The 24,600-nt window shown below is 35.5% G+C and overlaps 1 protein-coding gene across 2 annotated transcripts in view; it reads left to right on the forward strand.

Annotated features, from left to right (window-relative positions):
* LOC140003045 (uncharacterized) overlaps positions 1-16,402 on the forward strand; it is a 32,251-nt gene extending 15,849 nt beyond the window's left edge. Inside the window, exons 9-21 of one of the 2 annotated variants that reach the window (XM_072041770.1) lie at positions 3,266-3,319; positions 3,737-3,844; positions 3,930-3,983; positions 8,232-8,285; positions 9,226-9,333; positions 9,887-9,940; positions 10,030-10,065; positions 10,173-10,226; positions 10,964-11,213; positions 13,300-13,412; positions 14,221-14,289; positions 14,954-15,187; positions 15,716-16,402. In XM_072041770.1, coding sequence (XP_071897871.1) covers positions 3,266-3,319; positions 3,737-3,844; positions 3,930-3,983; positions 8,232-8,285; positions 9,226-9,333; positions 9,887-9,940; positions 10,030-10,065; positions 10,173-10,226; positions 10,964-11,213; positions 13,300-13,412; positions 14,221-14,238 — 903 coding nt within the window. In that variant the 3' untranslated portion in view covers positions 14,239-14,289; positions 14,954-15,187; positions 15,716-16,402. The other variant, XM_072041769.1, reaches the window with a different exon arrangement.
* Positions 16,403-24,600: the final 8,198 nt, after the last annotated feature.

Below are 24,600 nucleotides of genomic sequence, written 5' to 3' on the forward strand. Positions count from 1 at the left end.
TAAGAGTTCTCTGCTGTATTCTTGTTGCTGATAACAGCATCAGCATTGGCCAACAGCACAATGTATGAAGACTGAATTTCTGGAGAGGTAGAATGTTTTTCAGTTTCTGCTTTCAATGTGGGAGATAAGTGAGTTCTCATCTCTGAAAAGTGGAACATCTGAAAAGGCTTCCGTAGGTCAATATTTCCTGATCCAATGTCTGCTTGTCTAGAAATGTAGACACAAAACCTAAATCACTCTACAGTTAACATGATGCTGTTATTTTTTTTTCTGGAACTTAATTCTTTGCACCTACTCTTCGCACTTTTTTTGTTTTGCTGTAGAGTACTGGGTAACATAGTATGGGTAGCATAGTTTGAATGCTTTGATTTCTATCTGACAAATGACAAAAACAGCATGAGGAAAAGGCACCATAAAACAATATTCATTTTCTTATCCATTCTTACAACAAATAACATACCCAGTTGATAAAAGTCGACACAGGAAGGCTTTGCTTACGTTTCTCTCAGCCTTTCGGTGTGCTAGGCCATTCAGCTGTGTAATTAGCTGCTTGGCCATTTTATTAGACTCAATTATATGTCTAGATCACATACACCTAAGGTTCATATATTACTCTAAGAAGTTAGAATTTAAAGAATTTCAAGTCTTAGATACATCGTTATTCTAATGTGGAGCATGCACTGCCTGCTTTCAATAAAGGAACAGATGTCAATACTGCACCATAACCAACTTCTAAAATTGGAGAACTAGAAACTTATTTGGTTAGTTCCCTTTATGTACTATGTTGAAGAATTTAGAAAAAATAATAAGCATTTCTATGAAGTTCTGCATATATTTGTTCTATAATATCATACTCTCTCAGCAGAATGCACACACCACTTAAAAATTAAGCCATTTTGTGATTGAAAATACATGAAATACCTAAAAATATGGCAGACTAGGTTGCTATCTTAGCAGACTGATGAAATGTGATCATGTTTTTCTGTGTTGGAAATCATGGTTTCGGTTAGAGGACAGATAGCTATAAAAAAAAAAAAAAAAAAAGTTGAAATTATTTTAATGAAAATCATAGATATGGAAGAACAGACAGAAATGTCCAGTAGGTTCAAGTAACAAAAATTGTGAACAGGTTTGTTTTTATATAAATTCTTTTGTCTTCTCAGTTCTGTATAAGGCAATACATCCAAACTAAAGTGTAACAATCACTATGGTAGCTGGGTGGTGAGGTTGGGGAGCCATGCATTGATGTAAATTATTGCTATCGAGATCTTTTGTCACCTTAAATTTACCAGACACTCCAACAACTCAAGTGTAGGAAGGTAAATTAAATAACAATTAGCAGTGTTTCAATGTAGAAGCACCATCTGTGCCATGCCAGCAATCACAGCCTGTTAGAAAGTGCAGTTCATTTAGCTGCTTTGCGCTTGGTGCAGCACTGGCACTGTTTGATAATGAATGTACCCTCTTTGTTTAGCAATCATGATTCATTGTATTCGCAATTTAGTGATCACAGTGTTTTGAACTCTGTTAATTCAAGCTGCAGCTGCGTTTCTAGATTATGTAGAGACGTTTCTTAAGTACAAACTATCACACTTTTTTTTAGTTTCTTAGGCAAGATAGGTTATAACTGATACGTGAACTTGAGTTAAAGGAATTTCCTAGAAGTAAAGACAATGGTCATGTAAATTAATTCATGTAAGAAAGATACACTCTACTTCTAAAATATTCCTGTGTGTTTTTTTTTTATAACCTGATAATCGTTTTTCAAATTATCACGGCAAATTGTGATCCACCCAACCTATCACAACCTACACATCAGAGACTTATTATTGTAACAATGTTGATGCAAATTTTTCTTCTGGAATAACGTATGTAAAAAGAAGAAATATGTGTAGAAAGAAAAACTGGTGGAGTTGTTCAAGGTATGTGGAAATAATAGTGGGCAGTGATTTATAACAGGTTATAAAAGCTTTGGTCTAAATTGAGCCAAAAATAAATAAATAAATAAATAAATAAAGCTATTAGATCAAACTGAGATCCAAAGCCTTGAGTTCACTTTTTTTTTTTTTTTTTTTGTCTATTATGAAATTAAAAGGACTAAGTAAATGGAAATAGCTGGCTTTCCTTTTTTTCTGTTGCTTAGCTTAGAACATTTTTTTAATATTTCTACATTACAAACTGTTGAATTAATGAATAGATTATTCTTAGAGGGTTAGTTTATAAATTCAGAAAATCACTTTGTGTTTGATTATGGTCCCTTTTCTATCCCTTTGCTTTAAGCTGTTCATTGGATGGCAAGAAATAACTATTTGTAGTAAAAACATTTCCCAGGCTAAAAATTAACCTTGTAGGAAAATATTTGGTCCATAACCTTGAGTGCATCTTTCTAAACTAAGTATATGTAAGAGAGCCATTTTAAGAACAGTACATTAGATTCTAGATACTGCCTCTTTTCGTAATTGAGGCTATGAGTATTAATCCCCCAACCTGAAAATTAAACTGTGATGTTCTGGCAGAAAAAAAAAAATGCTTTTTTATTTTTCATTGAAACCTTAAGAAAATTAAAGATGGGTGACATCAGCAATAGGTAGACACAGTGCTGCTGGACTACTGTCCAGCAACTCCTGTCTTATGGCCTTCACCTGAAACTTACATGTAACCCATTATTACATCCTCCTTCAGTACCAAGTTCTACTTTCTTAGTAAAATAGAGCTTTTGTAGAGCAATAGCAGGAAACCTACTACCAGGAACTGCTTGTTTGCTGTGTATTTTATTCATTCCTTACAACCACTAGTCATGTGATTTATTTTTTTCTCTTTCACATTTACTGGATAATATTGAGGCATGTATCAACTTTTGGCTCTCCAAACACATTTAAAAGGCGTATAACTGACTTTGAGAATAAAGAAGTATGTGCCATTCTGGGCATTGTATAATGCAAGATTTTTGAAATCAGTGGATAGATTACAGTGAATAGATATAATACAATGCAAAGCAAATTTGAAACTGTAATTGTATATGTATAAGAAGCATTGTTCTTATACTTTTACTTTTATAACCTGTTTTGATTTTTTTCCGAGATATTTCTTTGTTTTTAACCTTACCTGTCAGAGATATTAGGTGATACATATTCTTTTAGAAAGAAATATAATTTTGTGGGTATTTTTTAGCATTTATTACTCATTAATACAGTGGAAATGGCCCTTTTTCACTGTAGAAATATCTTAGAAAACAGATTATGAGCTCAGTCTTTATCTTTCACAGGGACCTCCTGGAGCAACTGGCGCTGAAGGCAGACAAGGTGAAAAAGGTGCAAAGGTAACACATACATTTTATTTTTTTAGTAGGAGCATGAAAATATAAATTATATATAAATGAAAAGTAAGTTGCTTATCATTCACTGAGTGTGAAACTTATTGAAGTAATAATATGTAAACTGTAAAATCCAAATTAGGATCCAGAATTAGTAGCAGTACATAACAGAGCCCATGGTGGACTCTGACCAGTACAGGCCCAACTTAGCTCACCCCTGTGGAAAAGAAGGATAAGCATGCTTTGCTGAAACCCCCCTGCTTATATGAGGCTATCATAATTTCATTCAGAAAAATGTTTTGGAACACTGTTTTGGAATATCTTTTGAAAAATGGATTGAGGAAACTTTGTTCTCACTTTGCAGCTACTGTGCCAATCTTAGTCCAATTTTCCTTTCTGACCTCTTGCTTATGTTCTTTCTAGGGTGAACCTGGTGCAGAAGGGGCTCCTGGAAAAACGGGTCCAGTTGGTCCTCAGGGACCTGCAGGAAAACCTGGCCCGGAAGGTCTTCGAGGTATTCCTGGCCCTGTGGTGAGTAAACTGAACATATAATAATATTTTAAATGTTGTATTTCTCGTATATTCTCCAGTAACACAAATATTATGTTCTCTCTAGGGAGAGCAAGGTCTACCTGGAGCACCAGGTCAGGATGGCCCTCCTGGGCCTCTGGTGAGTACCTTTCCATTCAGTATCAGAACAGAAAAGGAAACTTTTAAAGGACATCATTAAGATGTCTGTGTATATTACAGAAAAAATAATTTATAAGTCAGTTCTTAGCACAAAGTTTCTATTCTTCTGTCGTGTTAGAAACTGATGCATATGACTTCCTTCATTCTAGTGCTCTACTTCAGTAGGTAGCTATATTGATTTATACCAGCTAAAGAGTGAAATAAGGCAGTATAAAACCAAATTCCTGAAATCCCCGCAGTAGAATTCAGAATAAAACCAGTGAAGCTTACTATCAAAAAAATCTACTTTAGTGTCCACATCAGCAAAGCTTAATATATTAAATCATTTTGTTTCCTTAACAGTGATAAATTCTATACATCCATTGATTTTAACGACTGCCAGTGTATGAAAGCATTATTCCTAGGGAAAAGATTAGATCATATCTATTCTTTAGAGAAAGAAAAAGATTAATTCTGAAGTAAGGCCAAAAAGATACTTCTACCTAAGAAGAAAACATGCTAGTTTTATAAAAATGAACAGCAGCATCCAGTCTGTTTTTCATTGTGGCAGACCCAGGAAATAAAATTCATGAGCAAAGCATTTAAAAGAGTCTGAATGAACCAAGCTCCCGGTTTCTAGAGCATTGGCTAGAGCTGGATACCCCATTTCTCTTGGATTCAACCCCCTTTGCTTACAGCAATGCCAGTAGAATGACATACACTTTGTTGGCCATTCTCGTTTTCTTTATGCTCTCAAGCATTTATATTAATGCTCTTTACATTAACATTGTTTTATAATGTAGCAGAAGGTACTGAGTGGTGCAGCTGTGAGACTCATAAAATATCGTTGCTGATACATAAGCAGTATAGATCAAATAGGAAGATATCAGACAAAATAGTTATCTGCATTGGCTGTTCCTATGAGCAAAATAATGCAACTCCAATTTTAACCATGCTGTTAGATAAAATCAAAGTCACCTTTCATGAGGAATTTTTCTGTTATTTCAGCTAGAATTGAGTTTATATGATTTCTGGTTAATAAATTTGATAGCAACCTGTTAGTCCTAAAAAGCATATTGAGATGTTTTTAGAGAACTGTTTATACTGTAAGGCAAGTTATTGGTAGCTTTGTAAATTACTTCTACGCACTGACCTAATTGCTGTAAAACTTGGACAAAATACCTTCTTGTTAGGTTGCCTTGAACATTGTATGGCAAACTAGCCAAGTATATTTTGCTATGTGTTATTAATATGATTAAAGCAAGGAAAGCTTTTAGATGACATAACATACTATAAAATTATATCATTATTTCTATTTTCACTTGCTATTTTAGTACATTTTTCTACAAAACTAAAAAAAAAAAAAAAAGCACTGTGAGCACAAATTACAAAATATTGATGATATTCAAAAAATATTTTGAATTACAAAATATTGATATCATTATGTGTAGAAATTCAGATCCAAACTATATGGCCAGCATTTTATTTCTTCACAGGTCAAACAAAGGTGATCCAATTTAGTGAAAAGTTCTTATCTCTCTTTCTCTCCAAATTCACTGAAGTAGAATTTACCTATATTATCACAGTTGAATGACACACAGGGAATAAGTAACTTCAAAACAAAACATAAACTGTTAAAGTTAGGTGGAAAAAAAATAAAGTTACGCTCTGAAGACATCTTACAGTCTGCGAGCAGTGCTATCACATTAAATTTTACTAAATTTTAGTAAAATATACTCTTTGTTATTTTGAAGATTAACTATGCTAACATGGATAATAAGATTACCTTAGGATACTACGTGTTAAGGGCCTATCCTCTATTTCAGATATGATATGATTCTTAAAGGCAAAAGGAAAGGTTGTGTGTATGAAATGTGAAGGAAATCCCATGTTTCTTTTCCTGTATGGCCTTAAGAGGATACAGGTCTTTGGGTAGCAGTAACACTGAAAGTTTTTGCTCTTATGCCATATACACAAACTGAAAATCTTTCCAGAGAGCATTCCCCAGTAAGAAGTTAGAGTCCAATAAAACATTATTCGGCAGTAAGAAACATCCATTTCTCACGTCAGTCACCAAAAGCCTCCAAATACATCATCAAAATCAAAATCTCCCTTTTAACATTCAATTCAAATATGAAGCTGAGCGTATTATCTATCCCAAATGCACTGGCTTCTTGTCAGCTCAGCAAGAACTTTTTTAGATGTACTGCTGCAACTTAAACTTTTTTTTTTTTTTAAGTAAGTAAAATTTATAACATAAATGTTGTTGAGATGAGGTCTCCTTCCTCCCCAGCAGTTTGCTATCAGGAGAAGAGCATGAGAGTAGATTTACAGTAGAGCACAATACACTGCAGGTGAGAATGCCTGATTCTGTATTCCAGAGGCTTTAAAATTTCACCTTTTATTCATGAATTATGTATTTGTCTGGGCTTTTGCATCTAATGATATTCTGAAGTAGAGATGGAAAGGATACACACTGAATAATATTTTGTACATGAAGTGTTATGGCACTTTTGAGTTTGTGCCAGGTTGAAAAGGTCACTTATTACTGCTATCCATATCATAACTTCACAGATGTCCACTGCCAGCAGGAGACTAATAGTGATGAGATACTGACTTAGTTTAGCAGCTCAGCTCCTAATGCATACATGTTCAGTGTGAGATTAATAGCCTCTGAGAAATGAATATCTTTTTGGTACTTGCATATACGTTGCATAGCCTGAATTTTTCACCTCATTCTGTTCAAATTGTAGAAAGCTATCATTGCTATTCATATGAACCTCAGAAAATATCTTGGAATGGTGTCTGTATAGCAGTAATTCAAGAATATTCAAAATTCAATATTATTGTATCATTTATAAGATCTATAAATATATATATATATAAGTACATGCTTATGACACACTATCAAATTCTCTTATAATTTTATGTGAATTTTATAAATTTTATAAAATTTTATAATTCTCTTATAATTTTATGTCATCAGTTTTAATTTTTTTCTAGGTATCTTCTAACTTCCAAGGGGTCTAACTTTTTAAAAATTAGAAAATGGTTGTAGCAAAATAGGGCATAATGTTTCTCTTATATTCCACCACATAAAAAGTTTTTAGAATATTGAATTAAAATTCCTAAACAGTGTCAAGGAATTAAAAATCTAATATGGTCATAGGTTGGATTGCTATTAGAGACAGGAAAATATTAAGACCCCTTAAGTTAGCTGAGGCTAAAACGTCAGAAATACTGATTGCAATTCTGAACATCATATTCAAAACATTAATTCAAACTAATGACTGGTAGAAATTCTGAACTTCTGAAAGCCTACTGAAATACTGCTCTGTGAATATTTTATTCATTTCTATCCTTCCAGGATACCCTACAAGTGCATACTATGTAGCCGAATATTCTCATATGATTGGGGAAATAGATGAACTCTACTTAAGCATGTGTTTTAGAAGAGTTTGTAGTCTACAGATCCATTATCATTGATTAATTTAAGTATGTTGATAGTTCCACAGCATGTCTACCTTCTCAGGACCAGTTAAGTCAAAACCCTTGTAAATCTGAAAGAAATAAAACCACCAATGTCAACTGGATTACTCTCACTTTTAATCTTTTTTTTTTTTTTCCTGTTAATCAGACTCTCAGCCTCTTAAGGTATGATTCCATACCTTAAGTATGGAATCAAACTATGAAGTAGTTCTCCAACAAAAAAAAATATTGAGGAGCAGTTACTATAAACAATCTGATTTTTATTCTGCAATAATATTTTTGAGCTGTAGTAAACTGGTAGAAAACAAGGGATATTTTATACTGTCTTATGATATAAAGGGCTAAAATAAGAAACTGGAGAAGATACATACTACTGTCTGGATAGGTACATCAACTAAGGTGGAAGTAAAAATAAAGCATATCATGTAAACACAAGCAAAATTAAGCTAATCAACAAAAATTCAGTTGAAATGTTTGAATATCATATAGCTTACTGAATGCTTTCAGTGCAGTTCAAAAATTTAATTGACCTTTTCCTTCTTTATAGATTTCTAATTATAGAGAAATTTAAATGCTACAGCAGCATCTTTATGCCTTTTTAAACATACACATCAATATTATCTTGAGCCCTAAATCACAGCCATCAACCACTGAATGCCTCCACAGTTTGAATTACTCTGCCTTTAAAATATTTCAAGAAAACATGATTTGTGCAGTATGTAAAAACTTACTTTTACATTTCTTCCCTTGTTTTATTTAGGGTCCACCTGGCTTACCTGGCCTGAAAGGAGATCCAGGTTCTAAAGGAGAGAAGGTATATGAGAATGTCTATATTTTTATTCATTGTTTGTACCTTTGTTGTTTTGGCCCAGTCTAAAGGACTATAAAATTAGGAGAAAGAAATGCTGTGGTGTTTTGTTTGTTTGTTTGTTGTTTTACTTGTTGTTGTTTTGTATCAGAAAGCAAGACAACCTTAGCTATCTATCGATCAGCTTTCCATAGCTTTCGTGGTAATTGTGAAGTTTTCAGTAACATCTGATATCCTGGAGATATGTAGAAAGAAAAACATTACTGCCTGTATGGTAATCTAATGACCATACAAATTTTTTTCCTTTCAATGAAAACTCCAAAAACTGATGTAAAGAGAACCTTTGGTTTCACAATAAATAAATAAATAAATGGAAATTAAAATTATTAGAGAATTTAATTTTATAACAACAAAATGCAAATATTTTTCAGCTATATTTTCTTTTTGAAATAATGGATCGAGAGATCTGGAATACCATTTTCTAATAGAGTCCCAACAATTTATTGATTGCTTGTTCATCAGGGAAGAACCGTATAGAGAAAAGGATATGAATATATCTTGTGAATTATGATTTTTGTTTATATGGTTAGGTCAGCTGTTTATACAGCTCTATTACCTGTGGAATCCAATGTGCAACTCTGTAATATGCTTATAAGTATCAAAATATAAAAGGTGGTATGTAATCTGTATCTATAGGTATTATTATTTCTGCATCCGTTTCAGAAAGGACTATGGTGCACTTTGATCTCTTTCACTGAATAAGCATTCACAGCTTGCAAATAATCTTAAAAAGCCAACTAACATTTAATATGCTCACAGAGTAATTTTTTCAAGTTAATTGATAACTAGCAACTGTGATGTCATTTGAAAGTTTTAATTTGTGTGTTTGCAAAGCACATCTACTTTATATATATTGAGTTCTCACTCTTTCTTCTATCTTGTTTAGGGACATCCTGGTTTGATTGGCCTGATTGGACCTCCAGGAGAACAGGGTGAAAAGGGTGATAGGGGTCTTCCTGGCCCACAGGGGTCTCCTGGAGCCAAGGGTGACGCAGTAAGTAAAACATGTGCTTTCATTCAAGTTATATGCATGTCTTTTTTGAAAGAGACATATAAAGTTACTATAAACACTTAACACCAGACTTTCCTCCTAGAGGTTAAAGCTTTCCTAGACAATGGACAAACACAGTGAAGCTATACAACTTAAAACCAGGTCATAGAGCATTTCAGGAGGAGGAAACATACACCTAAGTTAGGGATGAGATAACACTAACAGCACCAATCTTGTTATGTACTACCCAGAATAGCCTCTCTTCTCCTGGTTATAAAGTCATGTTTTAAGCCTCTATGTAAAAATTGAGGCTTCAAAGATGATCTGAACGTGAACAGAGTTGTGACTATAAATGTTGGAGCATGAGAACAAATATATGCAACTCAAACTGTCAGATCATATTTCAAAGACTATTTTGGACACTAGCGAATAGCCTAAATTAAAACTCACCAGGGCTGGACACTTACTAGGACTACCTTTTTGATACATATGCATTTCTGAATCCAGTCTACTATGTAAAATGTATTTCTGGACTTATTCTCTTATTCTTTCTTAGGGAATTTCTGGTCCTGCTGGTCCACTTGGACCCCCTGGTCCTCCTGGTTTACCTGTAAGTTACTTCATCCAGTCCTCCTGTTCAAAACACTCACATGTTGTGTGGAAGATACTCCAACTATGTGCCTATGTTCTTCCCCATAGGGTCCTCAAGGTCCAAAAGGTTCCAAAGGATCCAGTGTGAGTAATTCTCCTCCATATTTTCTGTCTTTGTACTTAATTTCCATGTGTTATTTTTTAACATTATGTAATATGGTTAATATTACATTTCTTTCATTCCTTTATAGGGCCCTGCTGGTCAAAAGGGTGACAGTGGTTTACCTGGTCCACCTGGTCCTCCAGTAAGAACTCTTACTTGACATAAAAGCACATTGTACTGACATGACCTGTTTTGACAGGCTTTGAAAACAACACTTGTGAACTTGCAGATAAGGAACATATTAATGATTGTTTGAAAATAAATTTGTCAGGAAACAGAAATCCACCACACATATAAATACATTGTCTGCTCTGAAAAAAATCCATTAGAAATAATAAAAAATGCAATGATGATTTAATGTATCATATGGAAGCACAGAAAACAGAATGATTTCAGTTTCCTGCTGTTAATACTCTCCTGTTTCTACTACTTCTTCTCCATAGCATAAAAATCTAAAATGAAAACAGTCAAAATCTGAATGAATTGTTTCAATTTTCTGAAATGAAGTACTGCTTTATAGACCCCAAGTGGAATTTTAAAATTTTATCATAGGGAACACCCACAGTTTTGTTCGCTATAGGCTATGCCTCTGCTTCAGGTAATTGCTGGGGATGAAAAGGCAATCACAAATGAGTTCTTCACTTGCATGAGGGCAACATACTCTTCCCCAAACAGCAATGGAGTGGGATGAGTTTAGAGCAAAACAATGTTTTGGTCTGCCACGATCTGTTTTGGCATAAATATGAATGAAATAAGTAAAATAAATAAATTGTAGAAGCTCTGTTCAAAGCATCTTCATGTCATGTTCTTTCGTCTTCCTCTGTGTATTTACACATCTGGAAAACCAACAGAAACGGTAAACATATGTTTTCCATTCAGGGTCCTCCAGGTGAGGTAATCCAGCCACTGCCAATCCAGTCACCTAAAAAGACTAGAAGATCTCCTGATTATATGGTGTCTGATGCTGGTGATAACATTCTGGATTATTCCGATGGCATGGAAGAGATATTTGGTTCATTGAATTCACTGAAACAAGACATTGAACACATGAAGTATCCAATGGGCACTCAGAACAACCCAGCCCGAACTTGCAAAGACTTGCAACTCTGCCACCCAGACTTCCCAGACGGTATGTTAATATTGCATGATGAAGGCAAACAAGGCTGAAGTTATGATCTGCTATGATACTTTGGCAGAATTATTAATTATTGATAGATGGTTAATATAGTTGCTCAATAAATACAGTGTCACTAAATCCATTTTTGCAGGTATAAAAGGGTTCTGTTTATAAAATGTGAGTATAGATATGTTCTGTTGGTAACAGCCGTTATTCTTTAAATACAAAACCAGAAAAAAAAAAAAAAAAAGATTGTTCAGGAAGGTAGGCCTTGCATTTCCAGAATTATCTAAACGGGAGAGGAATAAAAGATTGATGCCATTTAGATCAATGAAAGTAAAATCACAAATGTCAGCATACTGACATACTGCATAGATTCTAGTTTTTAAAAGAAATGACAATTATTTTAGCAACTGCTTAGTATAATATAGGAAGCAGCACAGATATTATACTCTCAAGAAGTTACTACTCTTTTATCCTTAGAAACAATAATTCAGTCCAGAATGGCCTCTGTTAGTTCCATGTCATTCAGCAAATGGACATTCAAGTTTCTCTAGTACTGTTTAATGCTACTAAGCACTAGCATAAAAAAATGCAGAATAGTGTGAATTCACTGTGCTCTGAAGGACTGTTTTTCATTATATTCTGTTTTCTTTTTTTTATAACTGAATTTACCCCCTTTGGAAAAGTTTTCAATGAAAGCCAACCTTCACACAATTTTCAAGCTTTCATACTTTTTTTCTATTGCAATGGATATTTTTTCCCAGTTCAGAGCAATATTTTTCTGTTTTTAAATGGGAGAAAAAATAGATTTTGACAGCTTAATAATACTCTGTTGTTTTCACTCTAGATAGATAAAAACAGATGGTTGCCTTGAGGAGTAGTTAAGCAGTGTGCGCTATATAAAAAGTACATATTTTACAATTCAATACCTCTGTAATAATGAATGGTTTTTATAAAACACGTTTGTCTTCTTCATTTAACAGTATTTGCTTATTGTTTGGAGCTTTCTTCAAATCAAAGGAATTTTATTCTGGTTAAAATAAAAGTAAATGCAGTCATTAAAATACAAAATTCTGCATGGGCAAGGCTTGCATGTAGGAAAGACTGTTTTCAATAAATACAGCCTGAATAAATAGAATTTTAAAAATATGATAAATGATTTTTCTATGCTCTGTATTCAGAATACAGAACCAGTAAAAGGATTTGTCATGCCTCTTCAAAACCTCTACTATTTGCCTGAAAGTCGATTAGAACATTAGTGTCAGAAAATCTTTGCTTTCCTGCTGTGAAACTATCTGGAGATAAGGATCCACATCACAGAAATCATCGTTATAATTAGAATAGTGGATTTTAAAATGTGCTGATTTTAAATGGACCTCAGATTGACTGCACCTCTCTTTCATCCCCAGCCTTTACTTGCCCTAGCATTCTAGGGCCGGAATCCTCAATCATACCAATCTGTTGTGGTTTAACCCTTGCAAGCAGCTATGAACCACACAGCAGATTGCTCACTGCCCCCTTCCACCTGGCTAGATGAGAATTGAAAGGGCAAAAATCAGAAAACCTGTGGCTTGAGACAAAAACAGTTAATAAGAGAGAAGCAGAGAGAGAGAAGGAAAGGGAAAAGAAGGAAGGGAACAGAAGGAATGAAAGGGAAGGAAGGAAACAAAAGGAGTTAGATAAAAGTAGACTTTGATCCTGGTGTTATATTCCATAAACAGCAGCAGCAACAAACCACAAATGTAGGAGGTTCCATCAAAGAATCACGAAGCACTTCTTTCCTGTGATGATGACTGACCAATACTGAAGGTGACTTGCTCAGGAAGATTGTGGAGTGTCCCTCCTTAGAGATATTATAAAGCCACCTGGATGCGTTCCTGGGCAGCCTGCTTGAACAGGGGTTTGGATCAGATGACCTCCAAAGGTCCCTTCGAACTTCAACCATTCTGTGATTCTTTGAAAAGAACAGGTTGCTTTCACATCATTCAGATAACTTCACCATATTCTCTGGAGGGCTATTAGGTAGTAAAATCTGACTACAATCTTCCAAATACCATTTTTATGATCAAAGGCAAATCTTCTCTTTATGTTTTAGGGGAATACTGGATTGATCCTAACCAGGGCTGTTCTGGAGACTCCTTCAAAGTGTACTGCAATTTCACAGCAGGTGGGGAAACTTGCATCTACCCAGATAAGAAATCTGAAGGAGTAAGTACCAATCTGTGTTTTCAGTTGGCTGTTGACATATCCTACTATACTATTGCAATGTTGAACTAAACAGGATAATTACATTGTCACATTTTCATATAACTGTCTTTCTGATTACATTTAAATTTGCATAAATTTGAATGAAGCAGTAAAATGGTACACTGAGTTGACAAACAGCATTTCTACTCTTTTGCTTAAATAGAGCTTTTGTGCACCTGTTTGCTAACCTTCCGCTGCATTACATAATGTAGCCTAGCTGGGTGACAGGTTGAAATGCATAATCTAGAGTTTGTCACATAAAAGTTAAACTCTTACTATGTTTCTTTTGTGAGTTCATTTATATCTATTCATTTATAAGTATATGTAGAACGCTGTATATAAACAGTGTCCTCTGTCATTGGTATAAATTACCCCTGAGTGGTATATGGTATAGAGGAAGGCTTTCTAAAAGCTTATCCAAATGAGATAGATCTATCAGAATCAACACCAGTGAAAACTCTACTGTAGACACTCTTCACAGGAACAATTTACACTAACAATTTACCTGAATCTTATCAGATGACAACAGTGTCTCCTTTAAACAGAATTCTCCCTCTTTATAAGCTATCACCTTGGATTCCATTTAAAGTCACTAATCTGAAGGCATTCTATACCAGAAAAACATCCTATTTTAGTGTTTTTACAGAGGCTGAGAACTCAGAAAGAACCATTCTTTACTATCTTATGTGAAATTTGTCCCAGGTAATTTAAAAACTTATCTGTTAACATATGTTCTAAATATCTATATTTCCACTGTTTTACCACACAGGTTAGAATTTCATCATGACCAAAGGAGAATCCAGGATCTTGGTTTAGTGAATTTAAGCGGGGCAAACTTGTAAGTGGCCATTACAGCATCCAGTTTTTCACAAATCAAGTATCAAAAATCCTTCAAAATCAATGGCAGGATCAAATATAAACAATAAGAAACTTAATACTTCTCAGCTCCAGCTCTTTTGCCCTAGATATTGTAGCAGTTACATGGCCTCTTGCCACTGGACAGCAGGCACCTGCCACTGTGCAGCAAACACACAACAATCCCGGTACTCACCCACCCAGCTGACAGTGTGATCTGGCTTCTGGCAGACCACACATTACCACTGAACCTAAGTAAAGCAGCTGCAGCACAAATCCCGTGCTTCAGTCTAAATAACTGGAAATATACTGAATATGCAAAAATGAGCCTGCAGGCTGACATAACTTTATAATTAACTAAAAACAGATTCCCAAAGAGATTCTGCTGTTTTTCGCTATATAGGGGTAGTTCTCTGTCTTGCCCATTAGAACAAAGCTAAAATATATAGTTCTTCGTCCTAAATATATTGCTATGACATGAACTACAGAGTCATAGCTTCATTGAACTTAAAAACCCCATAAAATGATATGTGTCGGTTTACTTTTTATTAAGGACAGTTATGTGGTTCTTCTGTCAAAAATAATTTTGTTTTGCATTTTAACAAAGGGAACAAATAAATGTTCATGTGAATTCTTCTATTTTCCAGCTTTCCTATTTGGATGTTGAAGGCAATTCCATTAATATGGTCCAAATGACATTCCTTAAACTACTGAGTGCCTCTGCCAGACAAAATTTCACTTACAATTGTCATCAGTCCGTAGCTTGGCATGATGCATCTTCTGACAGCTATGACAAAGCACTAAGGTTCTTAGGATCAAATGATGAAGAGATGTCTTACGACAACAATCCGTACATCAAAGCGCTTCATGATGGCTGTGCAGTAAGTAGACGTTCAGAATATTCTTTACAAAACCAACCTTTTGATTAAAATAGAAATCAAACATTCATTTATTTTACAGCTTTCCCCTGACAAAAAGCTTTCTAAAGGCTTTATTTTTAATAGACTACCTTTTAGTAGTTTTTAATTGCAGTTCACTTATTCAATTTTTATATATGAACAAAAGTCATTATTATTTTTGTAAGCCAAGCAACAGAAATGGAACAAACCTGGCATGAATACAGGCTGTCAGCACCAATGTGCTGAAACTAGACTATTTGCTAGTATGACCACAATATTAAAAGCAAACTAGCATAACAAGAGGGGGCAGTCCATGAGGAAAATATATTTACGTTATAAATAAAATCCTATGAAAATATAAACTTTACAGTTTGTATCATCTGATGCATGAAAGGTAATCGTTTATTAATTCCACACTACAGAGGTACAGTGTGGAGAGCTACAGCATGTTTACTCCTCTGATATATAACCATTTGCTTTTTTTTTTTTTTTTACTTTTTTTTTTAACAGTCAAGAAAGGGCTATGGAAAGACCGTGATTGAAATCAACACACCCAAAATAGACCAAGTGCCTATAGTTGATGTGATGATCAATGACTTTGGTGATCAGAACCAAAAGTTTGGATTTGAGGTTGGTCCTGTCTGCTTCCTTGGTTAAACTTAAGACAAAGATCAAATCAACAAAAATGTTGCACTTTGGTGCTACCAACCCACTTCCTGCCACATGCAAGTTTTGAATAAGGATGGCATAGAAAATGTCTTGCTGTGTATGTGTGTCTCATCTAGAAAGTTATTGTTGCCCTCGTAGGGCCAGAATCACATGACTTAAACTAACTTTGCAAGAATGCTGTGGCACAGACAGACAACATAGAGCTCACTTTATCAACACCACCCTTTGAATTCTTTTGGTGCTGTAAAAAAAAAAAAAAAAAAAAAAAAAGACATGGTGCTCCTTCGATTACAACAGAGGTGTTATGAAAGTGTTTAATAAATTGTAATTATTCTATGTACAGTACTATACTGTTATTTCTCTGTCCATTTCCAAAACTTGCATGTGTCTCTGAATTGCATCTGGCTCTTATTTTATAATTACAAAACTACATTGTCAATACCGTGTATGTATTCTGAAAAAATAAAGATGTAATTGCCAGTGAAGCCAATTCCATTTTTGATTAATAATAAAATCCCTTTGTATATATTTTTGTTGAAGAGCTTTGTTATTTGAAGTCGCCAAAAAAACTTAAGGTGGCAAAACTGGAAGATCTTGAGCAGCACACTCAAATCCCTTTTCTGCTGATATTACTCCGTGATGATGAATTTCAATAATGAAAGCACTCTCAAAGGTGCTGTGTTCCATGGTGCTATACCTCAGACGTTTTTTTCTTTTCTAATTCCAGAATTTCATAAGAATCCTGTATATACCTAAAATAAACAAGTTTATATTTTTGGGTAGGGGAAACAAGTAAGAAAAAAAAATAAACAAAAAATTTCTGTTAAAATCTGTATCAATTAAATCATTCATATAGCTTTCTTTTTTTTTTTTTCTTAACGTTTCTCATCTGATTTTGTTTCCATTGTGCTTATTTGGTCTGCATAAGTATTAAAACTGGATTCAAAACAGTTACTTATGGATTTCTTGCAGTGTTTACTTAGATTTTTATGTAAGCAATAATGGATGTTTGCTTCTTGAACTGGATACTAGAAGTTCCACAGAATGGTCCTATACAATATTTGCCTGTCCCATTAATATGAATTATTTTTTCCTGTTATTTCAACTGAGGACCAGGGATGCAATATGTCTAGGTCATGTGATTCTACATAGTTGCTAAGCAACACATAGGGGACTGCTTCCTACAAAGCTGTCTTTGACCCGAACTGCTACCATTAGCTCTTAAATCTCACCCAAAAAGTTGGTTTGGCCTTCCCTCTGAATATTTTATTCAGGTAGCTGTAAGTAGAAATTACATTTTAACTTTGCAACACAAATCCTTTTGTAATTATTTTTCATAATATATGTAAGACTTGAAAATAAATGTTTGTTTCTATTTCTTATAAATTGTTAAATTAAATAGTACTAGCTTCTGCTGGCTCATTTCCAACTGGTTCTTTCTCATGCATGTTTATACATGTAAAAGTGAGATTTCAAAGGTCAACTTCTTGCTGTTCATATTTTCTTTTATTTTTGAACCAAAGTTTGTAACTGTCACCTCAAAGAGGAAAATACAAATTTTATTAATAAAATCAAGTCTTGTCTACCTGGATTGGCCATTCTTTTTCTTTTCATTGTCCAGACCTCACCCACTCTCGTTACTGTAACTTCACTCTGCTTCCAGACCATCCAGCCTCAAAAAAAACAATCTTACTGCATATCCTGCCAGGTACCGAGCAATAGTGCTAGGACAAGAAATGTTACCAGAGGAGATACTGATCCTGCTATTTATTGGCAGTACACAGCAGGGGCTGATCTATCTAACTTCACATTTACTTAATGCTGACCGCTGCAGCTACAAATCCATGCAGTACTATCAAAAGTCTTATGCAAGACCGAATCCTGAACTTCTTTACCCAGACACTGTCTTGCAAGCTACAGTGTCTGAGTGCTTCATCATCTTATTCTTATCCCTATAGGCTCCCACACGGTAGACCAATGACCCTATTTATTGATGGGAAACAGAAGACAAGAACTAGACCATGACCTAGAACATACTGCAACACATCTCCTGTACTTTCTTTTAGCTAGCTCAAGCAGAACTGGTGAGGAGTCCAAGGTAGAGACATGACTTATGTCACCTGGGACTACACAAGTTAAATTCCGTTTTCAAGCAAGCCTATAAGAAAATAAGGATCAATTTTTTTCACACTTCAAGTGAAAAACCTGTTTAATCACAGAAATACATGACAGCTGGACTTTACCTCTAGAAGCTAACTAAACAGAAATTGGATGTTCTGTGATCTTGAGGTTTCATGCTACCGCAGACCAGACTGGAACGTATTGCTTTAGGCTGCTTTGAGCCTCTCTTTAAACAGAGAAAAGCCATAGTGGAGACGGCATACATTTTCCTCACTGCAAACAAGTATGTCACTGTAATGTTGCATGGAAATGCAGCAAGTAGACACACAGCACCCTCAAGCCAACAAACAAAATTACGGACGGGGGCAATGTTCTGTCCAGCATAACATTGACACATGATGGAGATCTAAAAGACAAGCCATGCCTGTAGAAGTATAAACTGTCCTGTATTTAGACGTAAAGCTGCTTCTCTTTCTCTCTCTTTCTTCTTCCTTATCCAGAATAGGAAAATATCAACTCATCATGATCAGCACATCTCCTGTAAAACTTCCTAAAATTCAATTAATCTTTTCACTCTAAACAGGCAGTCATTATGCCTAAGACCAATAATCATCTTGTGAAATAAAAAGCTATAATCTCTCTTAAAAAGCGAGCACAATTATTTACTTAAGACTCCTCCCCCCAGAGACAACCTTGTTAATTACAAAATAGAGCTTCATGTGCTAATGACTAGTAGGAGATGCCATGATAGCAACTGATTTTCTATTATACACACACATTTTCTTGTGAATGAACATCCACTATGATATGAGACACCAAAAATAACTTGAAAATGAAAAAGACAGGATATTGAATGTCATATCTACTATATTTACCCCAAACCATTAATATTTGTGCTCCATTTCTAGGCATATAAATTATCAAAAAGTCTCATTGTTGATTTGGTAAAAAGCAATGCCAAGAATACTGCAAAGAAGTAGGCTGCTCTAAAGCTATACACTCTTTCTTTTTCCTTTTTTTTTTTTTTTTTCAGTAAGGACATCAAAGATTATTACAGTGAAGAAGGCTGCAAACATATAGACATGCAGATGTGCTGCTTTAGCCAAAATTGGGCTTTTTTTTTCTTCTCAGCTATGAGAATGAAGGCTCTGTTCTAATGACAGGATGAAGCCAAAGCCCACAATACTACCATGGACATATTTTGTCTAGGTTCTGTCAAGACTTTTGCCACCAAAGCCCACAATACTACCATGGACATATTTTGTCTAGGTTCTGTCAAGACTTTTGCCAGACCCTGACTTTGTTTCCAGTTTCCCAAAGGTGGAGAGACATTATCCTCATCAAAACACAGCTAACTTCAGTAAGACAGACAGGATTAAGGATTCAGCATCAGGACTGGGATCTAACTGTCTTCACTGATTCCTGGTATGGTCTAAGATTTATTTATTTATTTATTTTAAACAAAAACATCACAATGACATCATAGCTAAATCTTGCTGAAGCATAACAAAACCGAACTAGTCCAGTGATTAAACCACAGATGAAAATTAAAATTTGGTTGATCCAATTTGCCTCAATTACATTATGCACTACTAAAACATAATTTCTATAAATTGCAGATGACCAAGAAATCAAGGACCAGTCAATTGGTTATGATAAAGTATGCAAATAAGCAGTCAATGTATGTTTTCCCTCTCCTGGTTGTGCCATGCCATCATTTATTCATGCCATTTGTTCTGTTCAGACCAGAGCTCATTCTCCAGTAAAAACCTCAATCCTGTTATCAGATTTCCTTTCATCACTTTTTGTTAATTTGCATTATGGTGGATAATGCTGACCACTTCTTTGCCTTTCAACGTCTAATATATATTTCATGAGATATTACAATCTAATAAGGGTAGTAGCTTCCAATTTTCTGATTCTCAGTCCTTATACACCCAAGTGACTAATGTTACCACTTTTTCTCATACTCAGCTCGTATTTTCAGAGCAACTGAAGACTCAGCATGGAGACTCAACCTCCTCCATGATTCTGAAACAAAAAATATCTGCCATAAACACTGTCAACAAGCCCTCAACAGATAACAAGAAAATGGGAAATTAAGCACTCTTCAAATGATACAGTAAACAGAATAGCTGCTGGAACATTTATCATGTCTCCCTCTGCATACATCAAAGATGAAAAATGTAAGTACTCGTCAGAATTATTTTACAGCATGCAAAGCCATCTACTGATTCTGTGTTCGCTATGTGCCTTATGTGATGGTCAGCAAAATTCTTTGCAAGAAGAAAAACATTTTTGCTCTAGTCTCAGTTCTCTAAACTAGATCTTCTGCTGTGTTTTCACTGTAGCGAGGAGGTAACAGATAATTAAAAGAATCTTTCCAAGTCCACAGGGCTGGAACAACAAAGCTGTCCAGAGCCCCAAGGCCATCCCAGTGACAAGGTAAGAACACCAAAGACTCCTGTTCAGTTCCCATCTCACTCTAAAATACTTCATACACAGAGATACTCAAGTCACAGCACAGCAAGTTCTGTAACAGCACTAGGCCCTGATGCTGTGTGCGTGGCTTGCAGGGGCCCAGCCTCCAAACTCTGTACCTCCCAGAGCAAAATAAATATAGAGTAGAGCCACAAACCTGAGTTTTTAACTGGGAAATATTTACTAAACGTTGAGATTGTCAACAGAGCTCAGGATCACAGACACCATTCTAATAGTTACTGTTTCTGAAACCAACATACTGATTTACTATTTGTTACTTTACTCAGAATCTTATACAGAAAGGCAAGTGAAGTCACGCAGATCATTAGCACTGACTTGAATGACTTCTGTAGCAGGCACCATTCATTAAAACAGCTAAGGTAAGTGCATGAAAAGTAGAAAGGTTTAGAATTATTTTTACTGACATAAGAGCTTCCTTCTCTCAAATATTGTCACAAGGGGACAGGAGTACAGTATTGACAGTTAAATAAGGGTCTATATAAAAGGTACAACAAAACCAAGCAAAAATAGTTCTCCATGTACAACAGAATGAATGATGTTAGCAGGACTTGGCTCCCTCCTCTCCTCAAACCTGGGTTACAGGGTGAGAAATCATGGCCCTATCTGGGAGCATCTTATGTGATTTCTGGTGTACAGCAGCGGTCAAGGTTTGCTTCTCGCAGTCATTATGAAGCAGAAAGGTGCACCTGCCACCTAGTTAGGAGGTAGCAGCAAAACTGATACATAACAACCACACCTAAAAGGAGTAGCAACCATCACAGACCTCTGTGGGAAACATGGTGTCACAAATGTCTGCAGGAGCCTGTCTGTCCCTTGCTTTCCTCTCCTTCCCTTTCTAAGTTCACCTCTAGCATTCCCTCAGCTTTTTCCCTCGTCAGAGCTCTTTATTCCCATGGAGCAGCCAATTTTATGGTGTTACTGAAAAGCACAGGGCATCTAAAATGGAGGACGAGAGGCTTAACTTTTAAGGTCAGGTACTTGGAAGAGAGGAAAATAAGGGAGGAAGAGAAGACTTGGAAATCTACGCAGAGCGACATTAACGTGCTACCAGACACATAAAGCATAAAACTAATCTGAGTAATCCACATATCTACATTAGGAACAGAAATTAAGCAGCCTTTTTCATTGCCTGTGTTTTACCAGAGATGCAGGTGGGTCAGGCAGGGCTACTCTATCTGAGAACTGTCTCTGCAACAAAGTCAGATGAAAACAACAGGGTTCATGCTGATGACTGTGAAACCTCCTCCTAAAAGTTGGTCCATTTAACCACATGGAACCACATCAGCTTCAAAACAAAGCCGTAATATCTTGAGGAACCACATTTGATCTAGTGTCGCATCTTTGTGTGAAAATTTCCCTGGAGAAAGCAGTAAATTATAATTAAAAAAAAAAAAAAAAAAAGAAAAAGTACACATGAACCTGAAAAATTTCCCGATTAAATGATTCTTTACTATTTCAAATCATTATGAGTTCTGCATGTGTGCATTCATTTCTCATGTTTTGCATAATCTTTCTGATGACTGTATGCACAAGCGTACCATGGAGAAACAGCAGCTAGCCACTGTGATTACTCATTAAATTTAATGAGTAAGTTAGAATTATCTACTATAAAAGTAAAATGAAAGCAAAATCACAAATCTGAAAGCCAAGCTGAAGGCTGAAACATACACATGCAGTTAGTTAAAACCTTCTTAATATGCACAACGATAAATACTTCATATAGATATACAGCAAATTTGGATACACAGTACCCAAGCAGAACTCAGCTGCGATGGTATCTGAAATGATACGTTTAACCCTAACGAGACACACAACTCTGAGGAAGCAAAGACACCGAGGTACTTTTGCAAAGCCTGTTCACAGCAAGGCTTCGGTAACTCGGATAGAACTCCTAAAAAATTCACTTTACGTGGAGGTAAAAACCGCGGGACCGTTGGGACCGTTAGGACCGTTAGCCGGGGCCGTTAGGGCCGTTAGCCGCCGCCAGAGGGCGCCTACCGGCTCCTCGTCTGCACCGCTTCACGGCAAGGGGCTGGGCTCGCCTCAGGGGCGACAGCTTTAAGGCTTGTGAGGTAATTTCTGAGCCCCCGCGCGTGCAGGGGTGTGTGAGTAAAAGAGATGCACCCCAATTCCCTCTTACCCGTGATCCTGATGTTATTTCGCAGGGTTCTTTTCCTCCCTTCAAGTCTTACTTTGCTGCCCATGGCACACAGAGGTCAGTGGCACCTCTCACACTTGTGTTTTCTCCCCTATCACGTCAAACAAATGACATGCAGCCCATGAGTTAGCATCTATCTGTGGCTTGTCTATGAACACAAGAAACCTTTTTTAAAAGTAAAGGTGGAAAAAAAAAAAAAAAAAAAAAAAGGAGTAATTAGTAATTTTAAGATTAATCCTTTACCTAGGTCTTTCTGTGGTAGAAAAGGCTGCACACTTCTGCAAAGCCTCCGTAGCTGTGTGACCTCTGACAGCAGGTATGCAAATACTAACAAGTATTTAAACAACTCTGCATAAACTCAACAGGAAGTTGTGTCATTAGTTTTGAAACAGTTTAAAGACGTTTCCACTGAAAAGTCCTCCATGGAGACATGAATCAGATTAATCAGTTTTGTGGTGAATGTGGTAGCTCCTGTTTCATGTAATCTCTTCCTCTGAAAGCTTTGATTGAAAACTAAGCTACATTCAGGGTTTTGTGATAGCCTGGGAGCTTCCTTCAGTAAACTCAACCCCAAAATTAATTGCTGCTGGAGCTCATAACCCATTATAATGCTTCCAGAATCCTTCCCCTATTATCTTGACCTGTCGTGTTAAATTCATCTTTTTGACATGACACCATTAAACAGTGTGAAATAGAAGTACAGAATTCATTACTCAAACGGAAGAAAAAGCACACAGTCCAGTTATTGTTCACAGGTCTGCTTTTGCACTTCTGAAATCAAATGACATTTCATCACAGCTTTTAAGAGAGATGTTTGAGAATAAGCAATCATCTGTCCACCGTCCCTCAACTTTAAGGATCATGACAAGGATTCTTCTAAATTCACACTTTTAGGACATTTCGGTGTAACACATACAACAAAGTAAGAGATCTGCACCAGTTCTACCCATAGACAAGCAATAAATTAATGGATATGGTATGCTCTGGACTCTCATTTCCCTTAGCTATGAATTGTCTTAGGTGAAGGTTATCCTGAAGAGAGACACGAAATGATAATTCTTGCTTAAAGTATCTGGCTGCCAGAAAGGCAGGTAGGGATTGTAAATTAAAACATGACAGAGCAGGAGAGGACTCCAGACCATGCATAATTTACATTAACACATTTGTAAAACATGAATTCCTGTTACGTGTTACATATTACAACTGTTCTTACATGAACTGCAGAAAAAAAAAAATCTTACTCTTAATGAACTAGAATCTAGTTATTCAGAAAATGCAAGCACACATTTTAAGCACCTAGGAAGGAAAGAAGAAAAAAGTTAAGATAGCTTTGAGCTGTATCCCTCCTAAAAATGCAAAATCTACATTGGTTAGGTGCTTTCAGAATTACTGAAAAAAATATGCAAGAAGGAGGAAAAAACAAACAAACAAAAACACAATTCTCTAGTATGCTCTCATGAAAACATTATTGAATTGAAAATATTGCTTGTGTTATAAATATAAAGCTTGGTGTATATTTCTCCAAAACTTTCAATGTAAATCTAAAGAAACTACTTCAGCAAGCTTAGGTTTCCTACACAATGATGTAATACATTTCATTTTTTTCAGCTTATTAAAAGATTTTAGTTGATGTTTGGAAAACATAGTTAGTAACTCATCATAAATACATACCGGTGTAAAACATATAAAAGATACTTTTATAGGAGTGATTCACAAGGAGTACATACAAGAATAAAAGTATATTCACTCTTCACTGTACTGATATCAGCTACTTATAAAGATAAAGAAATCTGGTCTAATATCACATTATTTCCATGTTTTATGATAATATTAAACCAAGACTTCAGAGAACTGCTGAAGGCTGATGCCAAGGTAAGTGAAAGGGGAATCAGAGACATTCTGCTTATTTCAAATGCCATTACAGTAATGCGATCCATACCTTGAC

This window comes from Anas platyrhynchos, chromosome 8 (genome assembly GCF_047663525.1).
Source record: "Anas platyrhynchos isolate ZD024472 breed Pekin duck chromosome 8, IASCAAS_PekinDuck_T2T, whole genome shotgun sequence".
Taxonomy (NCBI): domain Eukaryota; kingdom Metazoa; phylum Chordata; class Aves; order Anseriformes; family Anatidae; genus Anas; species Anas platyrhynchos.